The following is a 21,677-nucleotide window of genomic DNA, read 5'->3' on the forward strand; positions in this document are numbered from 1 at the left end:
TAGAAAATTCCTTTTTTATTGATAAAAAAATCCTTTTAATTTTATAATAAAAGTAACTTTACCACTTGTAATACTTATTTAATAACTGGGACATTGTCGTTTCACTATTACTAACTATAGACACCTTTACGACCTTGCGTGTGTGTTGCCAAAAGATTTCCATTTTTCTACTCATGTTAGCCACACAATGATCATGAGCAATTGAGATGGATATCTTTGATTAAAAATCCTCGCAACCCGTATTTTACGGCAGGCAAAGATAAAAATTACTGCATGAGAACATGACCTGTGCTGTGAACTTACATTCTTGACACAAAAACTCATGCAATTAGGCTTTTAATAGTCGTGTAAAATAATGTTCGTGTGTGATAGTCACACAATGTTTGATTAGTTCATATTAAATGTTATCTCGTGGGTGCATTTACCAATATTATGCATAATTTTAAGACGTGAAGGATTGTTGCAATAATCTCGTCCCACGAATTACAATTAGAGGTTGATATATGGTTTTAAAAAGGCTTATTACTGTACTTTGGGTGCCAAATATATCGTTATTTGTTTCAGCCATTAAGCTTCATTGCACGGGGAAAAAATACCTAGTTTAATTTACATTTGGACATACAGATACCAGCACAAGCTTTCTGTTTGCAACCACGGTCTCATTGTGGGTTAAAGGGTAAGAAATATACATGATCGCTTTAATCTTCGTGTAACACGAAAAGATTCGGGAGCTCTTGTAAACATTTAATCGTAATATTGCAATCAAACATCCTGCTTCATAAAATGAAAGGTTCAGGATGCTGTTGGGGCTGCCCCGATTCTGTAGTGCCTCCAACATGTTTGTAGAATCTAGAGTTGATGGCTTCCATGCCATTATTCGGAAAAGGGTCGCTTCCTTATTAAGGAGAGTGCGGGACAGCACCAATAGCATCCTGAAAGTCATTGCTGAAAAATATGACTCTGGCGTTATGAAAGCGTTTATGAGTGTATTAGTCAGATAGTTCTGCAGCTACCTAGATTAAGTTTATCCTTTAGCACTGTACTTAATTTTTATGGACATGGTCTGAAATAAATATATTATTATTATTATTATGTACGTCTGTTTTATATCTCGGGACTACAGAGTCCCGGACATTTGGTAGGCGTGCGTGGGGCCGAAGCCAACACGTAGAGGCCCTTTTTAGACAGCTTTAATCTATCAGTAATGTGTGGTGTCACAGTCCGGTGATAATCCCTGTTTACACTATAAAATGCACCCAAGGACAATCACCGGACTGTGCGGAGCTATGGCAAAACTAATGGGAAAAACCTACTTGGGCTATGGGGATGGGGTGCTGATGGACTGGAAAACTATGTATCTACGGGGACTATGGCGCCTGCCTATAACAATGTAAAACACGTATAAATGGCAGGCGGAGACTCGCCAACTCACAAACTGGGCCCCCCAAACTAGTCGCTCAGAATGCAACAAGGGGGCAACAGGGACGTGAGCGGCTGAAGGACGGAGAGGCCTTGCTGGACGTTAAACTCAGATCACTTGCTCCCTGAGGGTCCGGCATCACTGGCCCACTAGCCACTTACGCTCAGCATCCGTCCTCCGAACAGAGTGGGAGCTCTGCTCTCGCGACTCCACTCTGGACGGCCAATGAAGGCAAGCCAGAGGCGGGGGACCGCTTCCTCGTCAGTTTTCACTCCGACCAGCCAACTAAGGCAAGCCGGAGATGAGGAAGGGTGACTTCCCCCTGGAGCACTCAGGTACCGCGGGGTCGCTACTCCCCGTCACCTCGCCTCGAGGTGCCCTGCGGGCTTATTATTATTATTATTATAAAAAGAGGTGGTATGGTGTAGGGAAATTGTGCCATGTTTTGCATAACATTAGCCATCTCAACCGGAAGAACGTAGCGTCATTATTTTATTGCACTTTTTGTTCACTTTCATATGACAACACATTAGTATCTACGTATAGTAAATAAAACAGGGAAAAATATAACAGACTAAGCTGTCATACTTTTTTTTCGCATATAAAATCGGTCTATAAGTAGCAAATTTTTATTTTTTATCTAGGGATGAGGGTGAAGTGATGCGATATTGTCTTCCATTCGATAACATGCTATGCCTTTTCGATGCTACGGGCATAAGGAGCGCAAGGTCATCAGAAAAAAAAATGTCTAGCAGAAGCCGCGGAATGTCGCGACTTCATATCATGGAACAATTGTCCCTTACTGTATCCCTCTGTACTCAAAGAGTAGTCCACGCACCAGAGGGCAGCCATTAAATCGCTTCCGACCGGTTTACGCATTTCTGAGGACATTTAGATATGTTCTTTAAACAGTTCGTCGTTATCAAATATGATCTACTACATATGTTGTATTTATAACCTGCATGCAATAACTGAACGAAGGAAAACACGATTAATTCACGAAACTTAACTAATTTCCTTAATTACACGCTTCTGAATAGGATTTTTTATACGAAACTGGCGTAAAATTTCTCAACATAATATAGTTTTTAAGAATCGTTCAAGCAAGTATTCCTATATAAAAGTATTAGTAAACTTTTTGTAAAAATGGCAAATTGCCATAATCTTATTAACTTTGGTGAAACGCGAATTTGCCTTGTTTTTGTATGCGCTTTCACTTAAAAATATAAGAATTGTTATAATTTGCATTTGGAGTTTTATTTAAAAACTGGTCACTAGCCAGTAAAATTAAGATCCGATTATATTTTATGATCTAACACCACGAAAAAAACTTGCTGGTTTCTAGATAATACTTTTTTAATCGGAATCTTGGAGGTATAAGAATCCCGCAAAAATAAACGTCTAAAATAATTTAGCAATTTGTTTTCCCAAAACTTTTTTTAAACAGTTTCTTGGTAGCACAGATAAACGCACAATCTCATCAATCAACTAAGCAATAAGCGTGAATAATAAAAATGATACGCAACTGCCGTGCGGATAATTTTATTAATCTCGTTCAATCCATTAATAATGTTAACTTGTGTTCGAAAAAAAGTATTAAATAATAATATCTTTCATAGGAATTTATTGATTTTACTTTTCTTTGATAGTCAAGCGTATTGTATTCTCACCTTTTTGCTAAATACTATTGTGTGGAAGAGAAACTTCATAATGCTTCAAATGTCTCTTTTATTGTGTAATACGCTTGTTGAGGTTCTAATATTTTTGCTTCTTTATTAGATAATGGTAGGTATATTGAATGTGTTATAAAAGTCACATGTGGCGTGAAGAGGAATACCTAAATTGTAACAAAGGCAAATGACAACTGAATGAAAACAATACACTAGGTATGAACTGATAGAAAAACCCCATACCTTAGAAAACAAACCAAATTAGAATTTACTTGTTTTGTTTTTTAGAACATGTGTTTCTGTAGGCACAATGGACTAATTAATTCTTAGAACAATACTATATGTATGTGGTCGCCAAGTAGGTAGGTATTGAATTGGTAACTTACCTTAATATTTCGCATGTTCATCATCCTACGGAAACAGACGGGCGAAAGTCACTTAGCACTTGCACTGTCACCCCACAAGCACGAAACACCAAAATTAATATTGTAAAAGAATTTAAAATATTCACGAAAAATAGACTAAACACATTTAAATCCTGTTCCAGGAAGAAAAAAGATGGCGATCGGGATGAAGTGACGTTTGTATTGGCGCCAAGTTTGAAATAGGAACGCAACTTTCGCGCGCGTTCGCTTAGACGTCTCACTCTCACTGGCCACGGCGACGTGTTTTCTTTTTATTTAAAGTTGCAATCCCCTCTAGCGATTGTGAATTATCGCATAACATCTTGTGTTATCAATTTGCCATTCGGGACGGATGCTTCTCTTAATAAGTAGGTGATTATAGTATAAATCCTACTGTTGAATCTTGTAGGCATGTAATTAAAGTTTTTAATTGCACGCAAGTATACCCAGTGGGATGAATTTGCGAATTTGTGACCGAGATAGTCAAACTCATAATAGAGTTAAACAAAAAACGAAATGTAAGGTTCGTAAAAAAGATCATGTCATCAAAGACAAGATTGTCATTGCCTTATAAATAAACCACGATCAATTAGAATGATTCATCTAAATATTTTTTATATGTAGGTCTATTTTACTTTATGTAATTTTAAAACATAAATTTACATTTAATTTATATAGAATATATGATTTCAATACAACGTATTACTACGTATAAACAAAAATGAATGATCTAAACAATTAAAATAGCAAGGAATAACTTCTTATCTCATTATCGTATCTTTTTGAAGTCGCTAAATAGGTTTAATCTGCCAGCGATGCGGTAAAAAGGTCGTAAATACATTCATAGAAGAAATACCTACCTACTTGATTGACATGACCTATTTATGATTTAAATCAATAGGAATGCTTATTTTTTCATAAGTTACCGGTTCCTTTATTATTAAACAATGTTTCACCAAAATATTTGAAATATTTTGATATTGTCTTTTGATATCACGGTTTCTAAAATATAATCGAAAATACGAATAAAATAACATATAGCCAGTTAAATTGGAGACTAAGTTAGTACTACATTTCTTCAATATATTTTACAAGAGATCACCTAAATATTTATGTTGATTCAGTCCCAACAGAAAAAAGTTCAAGTAAAAGACACCAACGCAACCGGTAGATTAGATAAAATCAAACTTCGCAAGTTACTTTGTACAGTACTTATAAGTAATCTAATTCGGATACCCGTTAATTTACCTTGTTTCTTTAATATACCTACATATTATGTACTGGGGGTTAAGTTAAATTTTCACTGGTGCGATTGAATTCAGAAGGAATTTCAAGTCTGCATGGATTGTGAACGGGTTTTTAGTCTTTGCAATAATGAGCAGTGACTAAATAGTTAATAACTATCTGTTTATACAAAAAGGTTTATATTATCTGAAGTAGTTATGTACTAATTTTTTACTACTTATGCAGAGTCACCCGCAACAAGTAATGAATTGTTACCCAATTGGGTTATATATGGGCTAAATTGTCAGCTTTTTCTGATTTGTCAACCATATTCTACATTTTATTTACTACGAGAAAATAATGTATTGAAAAATCTAGTTTCTGAATGTAAAATATTATGAGGGAGAGGGAATTTTCTTTTGGTGCATTGTGGACTGTCATAAAATGGGCAAAGACCCATGAAGGACTTTGAAGGAGACCATTGGCAACAATGGGACGGTAAATTTTACAAAAAAATAAGTCGTTCAAAGTAAACTATCACTTCTCTATAGACATAGCGCCAATTCCCGGTAAAGACGATAGGTAAATTAGAATTGTTTTTATTTGTGGCATGTAAATTTCAGTAAAAGAATTTGAAGGGCATACTTATTTTTATTTATGTATATACTTCTATATAAATGACCTCAAAAGTCTGAAAGATAAGTCTACGTCTGAAGTCAAGATATCTGAAATTCCTGAAAAATCTGATATTACGACCATGCGCTATTTCCACTAGGATCCCTTTATCAATCATATCATCATCAAAAAGTAAGGTAAGCCTCAAAAATATGTGTTTGTAATTATGACACCGTCACGTTTTCATTTTATTCACTAAATAGTTTACTCCAACCATACAGCTTTATCTTAAATAATTCAAATAACAATGCATAAACCAGGTATTAGTTTTATCATCAAGACAATCTCAACAAAAAGTCAGTGACCCGTGATTGATGTTCTACCGAATAATGTTCGTATAGGTTTGTCTAATCATTCATTGCAAGTGATAGGCGATAGTCTGTTGCAACGTGCAGTGAAGGGATCATCTAACGTTACAGACATATGCTGTAACAAATTATATATCTGTTATATAATATTTTTTGTACAGGTTTTTTGTAGGAAACATAGTTTTTGTACTCGTGTATGTAATGTTGAAAAATCTAATGGGAGTTTTTTTGATAACTGTTTCTTAATAGTTATGTAATTTTGGAAATCGATTTGGGTAACATACATTTCGCTTGTAAGGTTTTTTATATGTATATGATTATGAAATAAGGGGTTGTTCAGAGTCTTATTAAAAGTTTTTACTAAGACTTCCACAAATATTACAAATTGGCATATTATACTACATTCTGTGTTATGTACGGGTAAATATTGTTTTCATGGAATTTGATAGATTTTTTGTTATAGAGTTTTTGTTGTGTTTTATCCGGAAATAAATCTTTATATTTACCCTTTTGTACAATATATGCTGTAATGTGTTTTCATACGACTCGTATATTTTTTTCCTTTCAGAGTATTTTGCTACGTAACAACCTATACCTACTTTTTATAAGTAGTGGCAAATATTGTAGATTACATAAATAAAAGCGGAAAATTGCAGTTGTATGACTCACTTAACTTGGAGCTTTATACCATTATATCTACGGGTTTTAGTGTAATTGTCTTATATGGTCCAAGATACTCTATATCCTATTGTCCTTTTATGAGCACAAAGGTACCTTTAACTTCCTGGTAATTTATGAATTATTTCAGTTAACATTCTAATAAATGTTAAACAATACGTTTGGGAATTTCAATGTTAAAATAGCATTTTTTTTAGCCTAGCTCTAGCCTATTTTCATTGTATTATGGCACGCTAATACCAAATTGAGTTCAGGCTACTACAACATGAGGGTATTTCATTAACATGAGGTCCGCTTGTCTGGAGCAAACAAATCGAAATGCAAGTCAAACTCTCTACTTCCCTTACGAATCTGACAAAGAACTTAAGAAACTGCTGTTTTATTTTTTTTATAATTAATTAAGATCACAGTTTTTCCGTCATTCAAAAGGCCTACTCAAGGGTGACTCTAACGTAATTGTCCACTGACCTTAAGATAAGAGAAATACGCGTTTGCCTACAAAGTTTATCAATAATGGTCACGATAAGCTCTACTAATGAGGATTGATATAGATAACACAAACTCTTACTCTGCATATAATAAACAAAAAATATCTCTATCAGGAAATTTTACTCTAAATTCTAACTGATTTCCTATATTTAGTGCTATATATGTCTTTCATACTCTTTCTAGTTTAATTAAACTAAAAAAAATAGTGCCTTAGTGTTTTCTGTATATTTAACAGGTCATAATTACTTTAAAAAATAAATAAATTTAACCCATTACTGTACCACAGCTGGGCAAAGGTCTCCTCCCGTAATGAGGGAGGGGTTAGGCCTTGAGTACACCACGCTGGCCAAGTGCGGATTGGGGACTTTGCATGCCCTCAATAAATGTATTAAACAAATTTTAGGCATGCAAGGTTTCCTCTCGATGTTTTCCTTCACCGTTGGACCATGTGATAATTATATCTAATACACACATAACTTCGAAAAGTCATTGGTGTGTTGCCTCGGGTTCGAACCTGCGACCACTTTTTAATCCAAATCATCGTTACGCAAAACCGTGATACCTAAGACGAAAGGGGAAAAAAATGCATCTATAATTTCTTATGACAAAACGCCTAGTCATTTATTACCAAAAAAGTTAATTAAAATTTAATGTGATATTCAAAATCCACGGTATATTGCATAACGACACACATTGTATCAGTGACTTCGTTATGTAACTGCATCCTAGCTTGTATCCGTGAACGCAAGAATATCGTAAAAGTAGATGCAGTGACTTTACGATAAGGAAAATGCTCGCACTTTATCGAGGTTATGGAGTTTGAAGTTCCATTAGGCATATTATGTGCATAATCTATATTATATTAATCCGTGAAACAAAAACTTAGGATCCCTTTTACGAAAAACGTGCGGACGCAAAAGTATGAAATTTGGCACACTTACAGTTTATGTATGGGAGGAGCTGAGAACGCTAATATTTTTTAAATATATATGTTACTGTAAAAGCCCAAACGGTGGTAAATCCTAAGATTTTCCGGTATAACCTAAGATTTACCAACTCGCAATGGTAAAAGTCCGAACAATTCTTTTATTTCGAACTTTTACCTATATTCACTTGATGATGTCGAGATGTCGCCGGAGCCCCGCTTCGCGGGGCTCCTCTTTCTGGGTGGTTAAAAAAAATAACCACGAAGACTAAGGTGGGAGCTTCGCTTCGCTCGCTCCCACCTTAGCCTTCTAACCTAACCTACCCATGTCGCTTTGCCCAAAACTCCTTCTTTATAACTATGTCACAGTATATAATTATACCGTGAAATAGTTATAAACATAGTTATGAAGGAGGATATTTTTATATATCGTAACAAAGTTTTTAAACTCTGGTTTGTTCGGACTTTTACCATTGAGAGTTGGTAAATCTTAGGTTTTACCGGAAAATCTTAGGATTTACCACAGTTCGGGCTTTTACAGTAACATATATTCCAAACTTTATTGTTTTGTTGTAATAAGCCAAAGTCCCCTCGACACGTCGTTCGGTCTATTCCCAATAAATATTAAATCTAATGAAAGGATTTTCTATGTGGCTTTTACCCATTAATAGAGAAGACGGAGCAGGCCGTTAGTATTATACAAGATCCTATTGGGTGGTAAATCCATTGCGTAGAATATGGGGGTCGCCACCGCATACATCCGCTACGAACATTTAGCAATACCAAGCCGATGGGTTGTGTAAACGTAATACTTTTAAAACCTATTTTTAAACTAGAGGCCACCCGCGACTACGTCCGCGTGGAAACCCTTCCTCGGGAACTCCGGGATAAAATACCAAATTACATCGTAATCGGTTCAGTAGGTAGTATCCCGTGAAAGAGTAACAAACATTCCTACATTCTCACAAACTTTCGCATTCATAATATTAGTAGGATTACAAAGAAACGGTCAAGTATTAGGACAATTTGAATTTGATGAAGTCTTGATCTAGTTTCACGTTGAAAAGTGTAATCATTATAACAAAATCAAAATAAATATCTTTGGTAAGTATATCTATGGTTTAAATGAGGATGTCGAACGTTGTGGCGCAGTGCTTAAATGTGGTCATCACAACAGTGCCATTGTACTGCATTTAACTGCACGTTTGGCGCAGTGGTTTAAGCGGTCACCTCGCCGCAACAACCGTAGCACCGCGTGTGGTGGGTTCGAATCCCACCCGGGACAAATCTTTGTGTGATGAGCACGAGTATTTGTTCTGAGCCTGGATGTCAATTTATCTATATAAGTATGTATTTAGAAGTATATAAGTATGTTTATCAGTTATTTGGTTACCATATTACAAGCTCTGCTTAGTTTGGAATCAAATGACCGTGTGTGAGTTGTCCAATGATATTTATTTATTTATATTTATTTATTGTGCGGGCATTCGATTACCACAAGGAAATTGTGTGACTAACTAATAGTTATTTCAGGTTTAGTTGTACTTCGCATCGGTAGCGCTAGATTAATCTTTAGCGCAGGAGTCTCTTCACAGATAGATTAAGTCTGTGTAGGTAATGCAGAGCCAATAAGCAACAATTATTTATATTTATTCTGTTTTCTTTTGGGACTGGGACAGGCAGAGCAACTTTGCTCCGGACAAGTAATAGTATGTATAATATGTAGAATCCTTGTAACAAAAAACACAGTAACACGAACCATGGATAAAATAATATTCCTCAATATAATTATTATTAATGACTCCATAATTGAACTTCAATTCATCTATGCGATAACAGCGGGTTTCCCTTGCAATGATGACTCCCATAGAGTAACATGAACTAAGAACTGACGTCGATGCATTAACACCATAGCACATCATTGACGTCACAACCAGATTAAAGCAAAATGTATTGAACAAGAGATGAAGTTCATTCATGTTGTTAACGTACTGGTCAATTTTGAACTTTATGTTACACATTATAAGGTTTAAATTAAAGGGGTAAAGTAAATGTATCTTGTGTACGGTTTATAGTTGCATGACGCGTGCTCCCACGTGGCTGATAATGTCATACGAGTGTTACTATAAGGAAATATGTGTTAATGATAACAGTGACACAGGTTGTTATCATTCAGCTCGAGGAATAAATAAACTTCTGGTGAATCCTGTACAGGTAATTTTATACTGCAATGTGTGTAAATAATGACTAGGTTTTTAAAATGGTTAGATACTTACTCAGTAAACTGTATATACTACTTACAAGTAAATACACCAGAACTTCGGGATTTTTTTACATTGATATGTTTTTAAGTTGTAAATAGTAAAGAACGTTGTAAATTTCTACAAGAGCCTATATTTTGGTAAATGGATATTGAACTGGTTATGGTGGTTGATTAAAGGTTTGTTATGGTTCAAGAAACATCTCAAAGACTGTTGTGTCAACAAGCGTGTAAGGAAGTCGCAGTTTACCTCACATAAATCGCAAAGAATAACAAGCTAAAATAGTAATACTGTAACGGTTACTTGACTCTATTTCTAACATTTCCTAACAATAAAACAAACAGTACAGGTAACAATGTATCCAAAAATTACAAAAGATTAACTAAGAGTCGCCCGGCTAGAATGCATTGCTACACGTTGTGCAACTCACAACTTATAATGTAGCCAGTCTATTGCCACCAAAAGAATGTGTAAAACATCGCATATCCAATTGTTATGTTGACAATTTTGACAGGAAACAGGGCGAAACAAACGCGGCAAATCTCTTTGAACCTATCCAAGCTAAAGTAAATTCAATTTTTATAAAAATAAAGTTCAACTTCGGTCTGATGTGTCGCTAGGGTTGTTGCAAAAACGTTTTGCCGAGTCGCATTTCGAGTGCACCTTCTATTTTTACTTATAATGACATAACACGACAGTTTTACATGAAATAAGTATCATTAGACATAATTAAACTAGTGGATATGTCATCATAATTATGTATGTGAACATAATTATGTGAGCACCGTGACATTATGTTGCGTATTTTGTGCACAATTGTTGTGGAAATAATGCAGGTCCTTAACTTTGTTAAGTAAAATGGTTCTGTAAGGTTACACATGTTACGACATCTGTCACACCTGTCAACAAAATGTAAACAGTCTTTGTGTTTATACATTTGTAATGTTTTAGGTCGACGACACAAAAATACGCAATACATGAGTATATAAAATAAGTACAGGTGTTGACTTGGTTGTTAGTGCGTGTGACAACGGACTAAATAGTTCGATTCCTCGGTCAGAAAAATAATCACTTCTAGTCTTCTATGTACACTGCCTGTAATGGTGAATTCACATAGCAGTTTACTTTTTGAAAATTGATTATATCAAAACTGACTTGAATTAATATAGAACTGCCTTCAGAGTTTTTATTTTTATTTTCGTATCTTGGATGAACTAAGTTATTCATGCTGAAATGTCAAAAAGATTAATGCTAAAAAGATTTTGAAACTTCAGGATTTAGGTACAAAAAATCTACTATTACGTAGAATATAATAGGTACAGTTGCAAATAATAGTATTATTATAATAATATACTTTGTGGTTGGTAACAATGATGGTAAGTCATAACGACCCTACCTAATCATTTTATTGTTTAAATAATAGGAGTTTCCCGGATCAACAACTCTATGTTACCATTCATAAAATAAACAATAATATATTTTTTAACTACTATTACCGAAAGTGTGGAAAGGTTTTTCTACTGGAATAATGGAAACACTTTACCGGACTCGGGAATCAAACCTCAACAGCAGTCGCAAACACTACCGCTATTCGAACTAGAATTACAATAGAACAAAATCATTAAAATGTGTTATTATCAGCTATATTATTTGTTACGAACTTTATATTTTACATAATAGAAGAAATGTTGGAGAACAAATAAAATCGGATTGTCTTTAGCTATTTTTATTATTATGCAAACTAACTCATCTATCACCGATAGCTCAGGGGTGGCTGGTTGCGTGTTGCGCGAGATTCTAAGTGTCAAGTTGACAGTTTCCTCAATTCAGTATCCACTGATCGATCCAAGATGAATTATTTGATGTTGATCCCGCGATATACTTTTCAAATTTCAGAACATTGCCCTTTCATTTTCAAGAAACAAAACAAGATACATGACTGAAATAAGAAGGAAATATCATAATGATGCAGTTAGCAACACAATCCTATTGAAATCCTCGAAATCGAAAGACAGGGAAACCCTTTGACAACAGTCATTATTCGCTGAAGTTAACGAGGACGTTTATTTAATGTGTAATAACTATTTACTTCGCGTGCGTGATATTCTTGTCGGAACCCCCAAACAATCCTGGAAAATGTCGTGACAATCGCGAGAATTGGGAATTTGGAAGTGGGTTTCACAGATATACATTTTTTTAAGTTACATACTTTGAGTATACCGGCTATTTTGTATATGCAAAGGGGCTAACCCCCAGTTTCTGAGGTTCATTTAGCGGTAGTTTATCTATTCAATAGCGATGTAACTCATATAAAAAAACGCTATTGATATTGCTAAACGTACTCAAAAACCGGACTTAAGAGATTTCAATAGAGAACCATTATTTATAGTGAAATCTTATATCTGATTGTACACTCAAATTTTCAGAACGAATAAACTGATTAAATGATTTAAATGAAACTTTGTTATGACAGATATTAAGTTCCGGCAAAAGTAGACTATATTTCATCTCCATAAGCAGCCATCATAAAATAAAAATAATTTTATAGTTAATGTTTTTAAACTCTCGCGACTAGTACACATAATATTATAATGCAACGGGTCTTATACGCGATTGAAAATTTAAAGGTTAGGATACCTTATTTGCTGCCCGACATTACGAACGTGAGTATATTATTGAAAAACCGACTTGGAATTACATGGATCTCACAACGTTTTACAATAGAAGGACAGATTGCAAGACCTAGTAGTTTTTATAAATTATTTTATTTTGATGGAATTTCTTTATACTTTGCCTTATGAGGCAAGGGTGATGAAATATTTATTTGTCACAATTATATTATAAGGCTTAATATCAAATTACCTCTATATGTAGTGGCCTAATGACAATTGTTGTGGTCGTAATTTTGACCATAGAAACGAACCACGACGTGTTTGTGGTCTCTTCCAAGTAACATAGTTAAAATTAAACGTGAACCTCGTTAAACGGATTAGTCATTTCTTATTATATGGAGTAATCTTTATATTAAGTATACTGAAATATGAAAACCGCTAATTTGCTTCGTTTAGGTACTTTATCAGTGTTTCGACAGTTATGTACCTGGCCTACATTGCGTTATAATACCTTTTAATAAAACTGGATGCAATAATATTCTGTATTTTTTTAACCGCCTCTATTTTATTAATAGGCCGAACACGTTACATCCTAATTAATATGCATGTAACTTAGAACTACCTGAAAAACTTTGTTTCACAATGATACTGGGTAAATGATAGCGATTATATTTATTAATGTTTTGTAAGTACTTGGAAGCAGCAGTGATTAATAAGATTTGTTAAATGGGCTACTTTTTTCGACGCACAATTTTGTTTCCATAAATGTTCTACGCATTACTTTGACAAAAAGTCAAAAGCATAAATCACAGATGGTAAACTTAATCGCAAGGAAAATTGAGTAAGTCTACACCTACTCCAACTTATAAACAATAACTGACCGTGAGTAATAAAATTAGGGAAAGGAAAGAAATTGTATTGTTTCATTTCTTAGAACAGAGCGATTTACAGTTACATTTTTCGTTTACCTATTATATCTTGAGGAAAAATATATGACTAAATAAACTGCAAACTTGTCAGACGTTTCCCTGCAAGAAAGCAGAGAAACGAGACAGCAAAACTACCTGCCGGGTTTGATAGTGTTGTGATAGCGTTTCCAATCCTTCCAGCGACTTTATCACGTGTCTTAGTTGACAACTAGTGTATCAGTAGGTGCTGCATGACGTGCCAATCATTCTAATCCAAGGGAGAAAACAATGGACAGCAGAGAGGCTTTTAAATAGTTGTCAACTGAAAAACGTGATAGCCCCAAGTACTTTATTAAAATATAATTCCCAAAATTTCATTAATATCGATCCGAACGTTTAGAAAAAGTAAGAGCAAGAAGAAGCAAAAGGAAGCGTAAAATCCTTGTGTTTGGAGCAATTTCGACAATGTGTTAAAGACAGACTTAAATGTATTTTTTTACGGAAATATAATCTTTTGATGAGAAAGAAGACACTTTCTTTTCATATTTATAATATTAATTGGTGCAGATTTTTTACAACAGTTGATAGGCGGCTAGTTCACCACTTTAAAGCTTATATTTAAAATGTACCGGCTAGCCTGCTGCAGAGGTTCTCAGATTAAATGATTTATTCGATGCAAGGTGAGGTACCAGTACCAGGTTAAAATTTTACCGTAAATAAATTCTTTGCCCGTGGGAAGGAAATTACCAATTTTATTTATGTTAACTATATTGGAAAATGTGATATTACGACAGTGTCTTAGAATTACACTTAAGTCTACATTTTTGTTATTTCTTTTCGATTGCGAGTTAACCAATGTACTTGAAGGGTGAGAAATTAACTTTACTAGTCTAATGCCGCTTAATACGATCCTTGAAAACAGTTGTTGCCAATACAAATTTTGCTTATAAGCAATTAGATCAAGTATCAATACAATTGGGTAGTTGACTGGGTTAACATAAAAATATTAAATTTGTTCTCTTAAAACGCGACGTCATTTTGTCATATTTCTATACTAAAATGTGTTTTTGATATTTCATATAGAGAAGCTGATGTGACTGGTAGTCAACTACCGTATTTATGTTATAAAATTACTAAATTTGCCACAAGTTAAGAGACGTGGAAGCACACGGAAAGCACCACATAGCACCTCAATAGTGTTTAATTTTTCAATGATTTTGAAATTATGCTTTTCATCAACGCTAGAAGAAACATTTTAAGGATTTTTTACTGAATAAACTTTTTTTAAATAAAAACTCTTAAAGCTTAAAAATGAAAGCTGCTTTAAGACATCATATTACATTAGCTTGAGACATTAGTACGAGACTTTAAAATTAGTTGACTAACTAAAATAATTAGGTTTATATTTACGTTACATAGTTACAATATATTTCTCACACACCAAATTGCATTTAATAAAATCAGTAATATGAAAATGTGACGTGATATTTTTGACGTAGTTACGCTTAAGGGAAAACCGTACAGCTTTGTATATAAACGAAGCGCACAGTTCACTAGTCATCAGTTGGGAAGGCACATTATTTGAAGCAACAATACAGTTGACTATAACGTGAATAAAAACGTTTATAGTTTAAACTATATAGCACAACAATTGTTGCTTTGTATCATTCAATCAAAAAATAAATCAGTCAAACTAAAAATGGCGATGTCAAGTTTCGTTACATTTGCGGTAAATATTTTTTTGTAATCAGACGCTTATTAGATAAATAAAGCAGCAAAGCTTTTATTTATCAATGTATAAAAAAATAGGAATAGACACTGTATCTATTCCATTTTTTTTTTTGTACTATGAGTAAATAATAAACAGATACTGAACTATTTGTTGTTAAACCAATTAATAATTTCTTTCCACTCAATGGTTTTTAAATGGGAATTGATATTAAATTTTATAATATATATTTACAGACTGTCCTATTCTTGGCAACCAGCAACGCGGCACCAACTGACGGTAAGGAAACATTTTGAATAATATATTTACATAATTATTTACTTGGAAACTAAAATTCTGCTGTCCTTATCATACTCCATTTATATTAAGAAGACCCTATCTAGCAACGTCTGTCATTTCATTCAAGTAAAAAGCTACGATTTTTCACTTATTTAATTTCACAGAAAATGCTAATCAAGATGTTTTTTTTATCGTTCCCAATGATTGGTGGCAAAAAGTGCCTCTCTATAACTTAAGTTAGCTTTTATTGAGAAAATTAAGTAAACTTATAAAATGTTTTTCATTCAACACAGATGGCATCAATGTTCTTAAAGTACCTGAAAAGTGCAAGCAGCCAGGCTTCTGTAGCGTCAAACCAGCTGGTTACGATGAACTGGTAAAGAAGATCGACAAGGCGTTGCCGGACATCCTTAAACAGGTTTGTTTTTGTTTTCTATCATGCTCAATTTTTTTTAAACGTCAATTTTATAGTTTTAGTCTCCGTTAACGACAGAACTTATCGAACAACTTTGCTTGTATTTACTTTAAGAAATGAAAGCATATTTCTTTTTTTGTTTGAAAAAAGGGATCTTCAATATTTAAAGTGCCTCTATGATACATATTTTTTTAAATCTGTACAAAAAAATGAATCATGTGGGTCGTATATTGAAGTTCATGATTATCAATTAATTACTATTACGCTAATTACTATTTTATCTTTCGCGTTTCTAGACTTGCTTCTAAGTCGATTTTAAATGTGTTAAATATTACTTTTTTTCGGCAGGAGTTTGAAGATAGAGATAAACCAGAAACAGAATTGCCGAAGGTTTCACCTGAGAGTGACTGGCATAACTGTCCTTATGAAACAAGGGTAACTATTATTTTTTATTCATATACGCTCTGCGTTTAGAAAAACATAGAAAAAACAACAACAAACAATAAAGACAAAAAAGCACACCTTATTGCTATTGAGGTTGTCAGAGATAAAAATTCCCACCTAATAAAATATCTCAAAATCATGCTTTAAGACATGATATTAACATCAAATTTCTTATTTTGTTCTTCATTATTGCAGACCGAGTCAATGTATCTGTACCACCACGGAGAGAACAGCACTAAAATCGACATCATCGTACAAACTAAACTGTTCAGGCAAAGAGTCGAAGTAGTCCAGTGTTTGTAAGTATAACAAATAATAATAAATTTAACCCATTAATGTCCCACTGCTGGGCAAGGATCTCCTCCCGTAATGAGGGAGGGGTTAGGCTTTGAGTCCACCACGCTGACCAAGTGCGGGTTGGCATATATCAAGTAATTTTGCAAAGCTTTTAAAATCACTGTTAAAACAAAATAAAATTGCACTCAGTGCAATTATGAGCAATAGTTTATAGCAATTTTTATTCACTGCTAAATAATTGATTAGGCATAAACAAGATCTAATGATCATAATAATATAATTTTTGCTCACAATACGTATTTCTTACAGGCCAAAAGCGACTAGAAGTAGTGGTGAAGTAGTTGTTGTGAGCGGAGATGAGCAGTGCTTCGCGGATCTGGGCCTTAGCCGTCTCGCTATGAAGTCCGAGTGTGTAACCTCAACTGCACAACGTACCCTATACATCTTTGATGAAGAGAAGGAGAAAATCGTTCAGAAGGCTTACGCAGTACCAGCATGCTGTTCTTGCAGGGTTTCTTACAAAAACGAATAAATTAACACGCGTTTCAAGGTGAAGAGCATATGAAAAAATACAGGGATTTGTCTATAAGTTTTAGTAATAATTTGAATGGTGACCATGTTAATGACATGGCATGAATGTGAGATTTATGAATGAAAGATTTATAAGTGTCTTTGTAGAAAATTAATTTATTTGCTCCAGTGTCAATATTGAATTGAGTAAGCTTGCATCGAAAGTTTGTAACCGCGAAATAATATCAGTATTAATAAAATAAAATAAATCTTCGCATTCACTAAATCACTACATAGTATAAAACAAAGTCGCCCATTTTGTCTGTAGTCCCTTCGTATGCATAAAACTTTAAAACTACGCAACGGATTTTGATGCGGTTTTCACTAATAGAAAGAGTATTTTCTCCGACAGGTTTTTATATATAATTGAAATACATTGAAACTATATTAGCTGAGTTATAGCGATTTATGTCCAAGAAGTCAGAAAAAAAATCTAATTGAAGATTGCATTTGTGCGTGCGCCGCTTATACCGTTGGATACAAGTAAGAACAATGTATAGCAAAAACATTGGTCTTTATTAGTTCTACAAAAAAGTCCGAAATGACATATATCCAGCTTTTTTATTTAAGTCACAAAAACTACTTTTCTGTATTAAAAAAACATCTAATTCGTTGGGTGATGTTTAACTGGTGATATAACCAATAATACATATATCCTTATCAAAATAAGTAAGTTCATCATCACGAGCATTTAATTTAGATTATTTTTGCAGTTTACAGTGTGTTATTTAGACATATAGTTTAGGAGATATCACGATATTAGTATTGCGGCACGGTACGGGCCGGCCGCGGCGGCGGGGGCAGCGTCCCTATAAATAGCGCGTCGGCGGCTATTAAATTAACAAAATTCCGTTGTCATGGCAACTGTTTTAATGGCGAATTCGTAATATTAGGAGATATTTAAATAATTTTGATATATTTTTCGTGAAAAAAAAAGCATATTGTATATCATCACGCTACGACCAATAGGAGCAGAGTAACAGTAAAAAGTGTTACAAAAACGGGGAAAATTCTGACCCATTCTCTCTTATGTGACGCAAGCGAAGTTGCGCGGGTCAGCTAGTTAAATATATAACATACCTAACAATCACGCTAGAACCAATATGTATTTAGTTTGATCAGTTATTGAATTGATGTTGTAAAGTTTTAAAAGCAACCACAGGGATAATTGTAACTTTTTATTGATAATTGTTATTGTTACAGTGTTAGCGATTAGGCAGTATTATTGTGCATGAATTTTTATGTACACTTAAACTATTCATATATTATTATGTCTTCAGTGTTTCTTATGTCAAAGTACGTGGCATTAAAAGTATTATAACTTAAGTAGTAATAAGGATTAGTCAATGATGCATTTTTAACAGCTTTATATTTAGTGAAGGTGATATGTGACTGTCTTAATTCATCTAGCTATGATTATAGTAGCCCTTAGCAAACCAGGGAATACAACTTGTTGGGTGACAAGACCATATCTTAGTGCTATTGCTATGTGATTGTGTTGTAAAACAAATTAACTTATTATTTATTTAATTAATTTATTGTAATACTTTGCAGGCAAAGTATACTTACAAGTATTTTTTTTACTGCTTTAATAAACATTGAGTATATTTTTTTATTTCACATATTTTTATTTAACCAAAATACCTCGATCCTTTTTATATTACAATTCAAGTATATTTTAGTATGCCTTGTGATCTCGTCGGATATTTATGAATTATTATGTTCTACAATCAAATCATAATTATAGATAAACAGAACAAAATAACCATCTAATTATAATTGCTTAGGTAAATGAGGATGCTGTATGAAGTCATGAATTAAACATTCGAGTAAAACCCAAGTTTTATGAATAACAACTTTCCTTAAGCAAAAACGGTAAAGTGGAATGCCCTTCACGTTCATTATTGAAACCACAGAGTCACTTGAACCACGTCTGGGTATGACCACTATCACGACACGGGAAAATCTCAAGACTGCGGTGATTCACAGTGCTGTAATAAATACCGTTGCTGTAACATACCAAATAATATCTCAACTAACCAATAAGTAACTGCAATTAACTGCTCCTCGCTAGTTCATGTCATTTACTACGATATTCGACTACGGCGCACAGACGTGTTTTTCGAACTATCCGTAATTATTTAATAAAGCAAGGATCAATGCGTCATTCGACATTACTAACTAGGCGATTAACTTAGCCTGATTACTATCATAATTATATTTTAACAGTAGTTGTCAGAGTCTAAATCTAATTGCGTGCGAATCTTCAGTAACTATTTTGTTACTTTAGAAAATTGTTGCAGTAAAGCTAAAACCTTTAATAAGTATATTGTTTTGGAACAAGTTCAAATAAGTTATTTATTGTTAGAAATGAACCCGTTAATACATATAATGCAATTATTGTAAGATTTACCTAAAGCGCGTCAAATTTGAGGAATGGAGACTATCAGTTGTATTCACAAATTCTGATGACATCTGACTTTTTGACTTCTAGTATTGGCCATATTATGGTTGGATAGTAAAAATTCTAGACCAATAGTTTATTAAGAACAACGAATAGATAAGGATCGATATATTAAATTATCATAGTTAGACATATGATTTCTATTTTCCACACTTATAGTATGATAACTGCAAGTTAAAGCGTGTGCGTGATATGGGTCAATTATTGCGAAAAGCGAAAGTACATAATATAATTTAATGTAGTGTAATGTGTCAAAGGACGGAAACATACGACTAGTCAGAACCACGATGATGATTGCACGTGCCTGTATGTTGGATGGTGTGAACGCGCTGCCCGCGACTTTGAGAGCAAATAATTCAATGGTGAGCAAGATGATGCAGATCGCAAGTAGTTGTAGCTGGATCGCACAAACGCGTTCCACAGTGTATCGGTTATTCTGGTTAATGAGATGCATTCGTCGCTATAATATCTGAGCGTATTTGACGTTGAACCTAAGTGTTCTTATTTAACCAAATCCCCTCAGAAATATGTAATATGATATTATGTTTATTTTACTTTTTGGACTTTTACAAACATACAAACAACGGACACAAAGTACAACTATTTGTGGATCGCACAAGCGACATCCCGACGCGACGCCATGGTAGTGCCGTGGCGACCACCTTTACCTCTGCGCCATGAAGGCCCGACTTATCATTTTAAATAAGTGTCAAATGTTGATACTTATGGTCGTTTAAATGACTAAATCCACCTCTGTTTATAAATGACAATATAATCTGTATATTTATAAGAAATAATTATCTAAAAAGTCAAAACTATGTTTCAAATAAAGTTTTTAACGATAGAAAACGGCCCATAATTTATTTTATCCATCTTAACAAGACTACGTAAATGTAGGCTTATCTACGTTTGGCTATATCGGGACAGATCTGTGTTTTCCTCATCTTCACCCAATTACGAGTATCTATTATAATACAGATAATGTGAACTTGTTTTGTTTTGTTAGGTATTTATGCATTTACTTGTAATTGAGAATCGGTGGCACAAAACAATACGCAGTAAGAAGCGACAATAATATTATTGGAGTAAAGTTTTTCAAGAGAAGAAGTCATTGCGTATAATAAAACTTTTATCAATATTGCCATCATGCACGTAATTTAATGCAATAAACAGTTGAAGAACCTATGATAGAATATTACAAGGGAGAATCGCGTTAATTACTTAGGATAATTTCATCGATTTTAACACAGTTATTTCGGCCGTTAACTGTATTTAAGCTCAAAAGAAATAATGAGATTTATTCTTATTTTGACTGCTGGGCAAGGGTATCCTCTCGGAGAGAGGGGTAAGACCTTGAAGCCACCACGCTGGCAAAGTGTTGATTGGGGACTTTGTTTACTTTCAAGAATCAGCCAGTCATGCAAAGTTGCATCACGATGTCTTCGCCGTTACAACGGTGATAACTTTTTCTAATACACACTTTGAAGGATGTGTTTCCACATTATAATTTATTGATTAAAAAAAAACATATTCATAGATATTTACTAAGGATGGTGAAATGTGGTGTAACAAAAGGCTGAAGTTTTAACCAAATAAGCTTTTATAACATTAATATGTCATTTAAAAGACCTTTTTTGTGCAGTAGTTATTATGAACTGCCAAATGGGCATTAGTATTCACGAATGGTAACAATAAAAACATTCAATGCTTCGTAGAATCCTATCAACTTCCTTACTGATATGATCACAAACACAAACAGAAATAAAAATATATGTTTGGAAATTCCCGAAAAAGTGTATCAGTTATAAAAGTAACTAGTGGACCCGCGCGGATTCGCTTGCATATTAGGTCGGGGAACAAGTCTTTTCGCGTTATAGTATGTATGAACTTGTAATAAAATCTCTT

At 33.9% G+C, this 21,677-nt stretch overlaps 2 protein-coding genes across 2 annotated transcripts in view; one reads left to right on the top strand and one right to left on the bottom strand.

Moving 5' to 3' along the window:
- The window catches only part of LOC142973488 (uncharacterized), a 39,391-nt gene extending 35,647 nt beyond the window's left edge, over positions 1 to 3,744 (bottom strand). Inside the window, exon 1 of the mRNA XM_076115224.1 lies at positions 3,477 to 3,744. Coding sequence (XP_075971339.1) covers positions 3,477 to 3,500 — 24 coding nt within the window. The 5' untranslated portion in view covers positions 3,501 to 3,744. The remainder of the gene's footprint in view (positions 1 to 3,476) is intronic.
- An 11,399-nt stretch (positions 3,745 to 15,143) lies between these two features.
- On the top strand, positions 15,144 to 18,885 carry LOC142973853 (uncharacterized). Its single transcript, XM_076115873.1, has 6 exons — positions 15,144 to 15,303; positions 15,540 to 15,582; positions 15,876 to 16,000; positions 16,346 to 16,432; positions 16,637 to 16,740; positions 17,048 to 18,885. The coding sequence occupies exons 1-6, from the start codon at positions 15,274 to 15,276 to the stop codon at positions 17,268 to 17,270; spliced, it is 612 nt and encodes a 203-aa protein (XP_075971988.1). The 5' UTR covers positions 15,144 to 15,273; the 3' UTR covers positions 17,271 to 18,885.
- Positions 18,886 to 21,677: the final 2,792 nt, after the last annotated feature.

Source organism: Anticarsia gemmatalis, chromosome 6, assembly GCF_050436995.1.
Source record: "Anticarsia gemmatalis isolate Benzon Research Colony breed Stoneville strain chromosome 6, ilAntGemm2 primary, whole genome shotgun sequence".
NCBI classification, from domain to species: Eukaryota; Metazoa; Arthropoda; class Insecta; order Lepidoptera; family Erebidae; genus Anticarsia; species Anticarsia gemmatalis.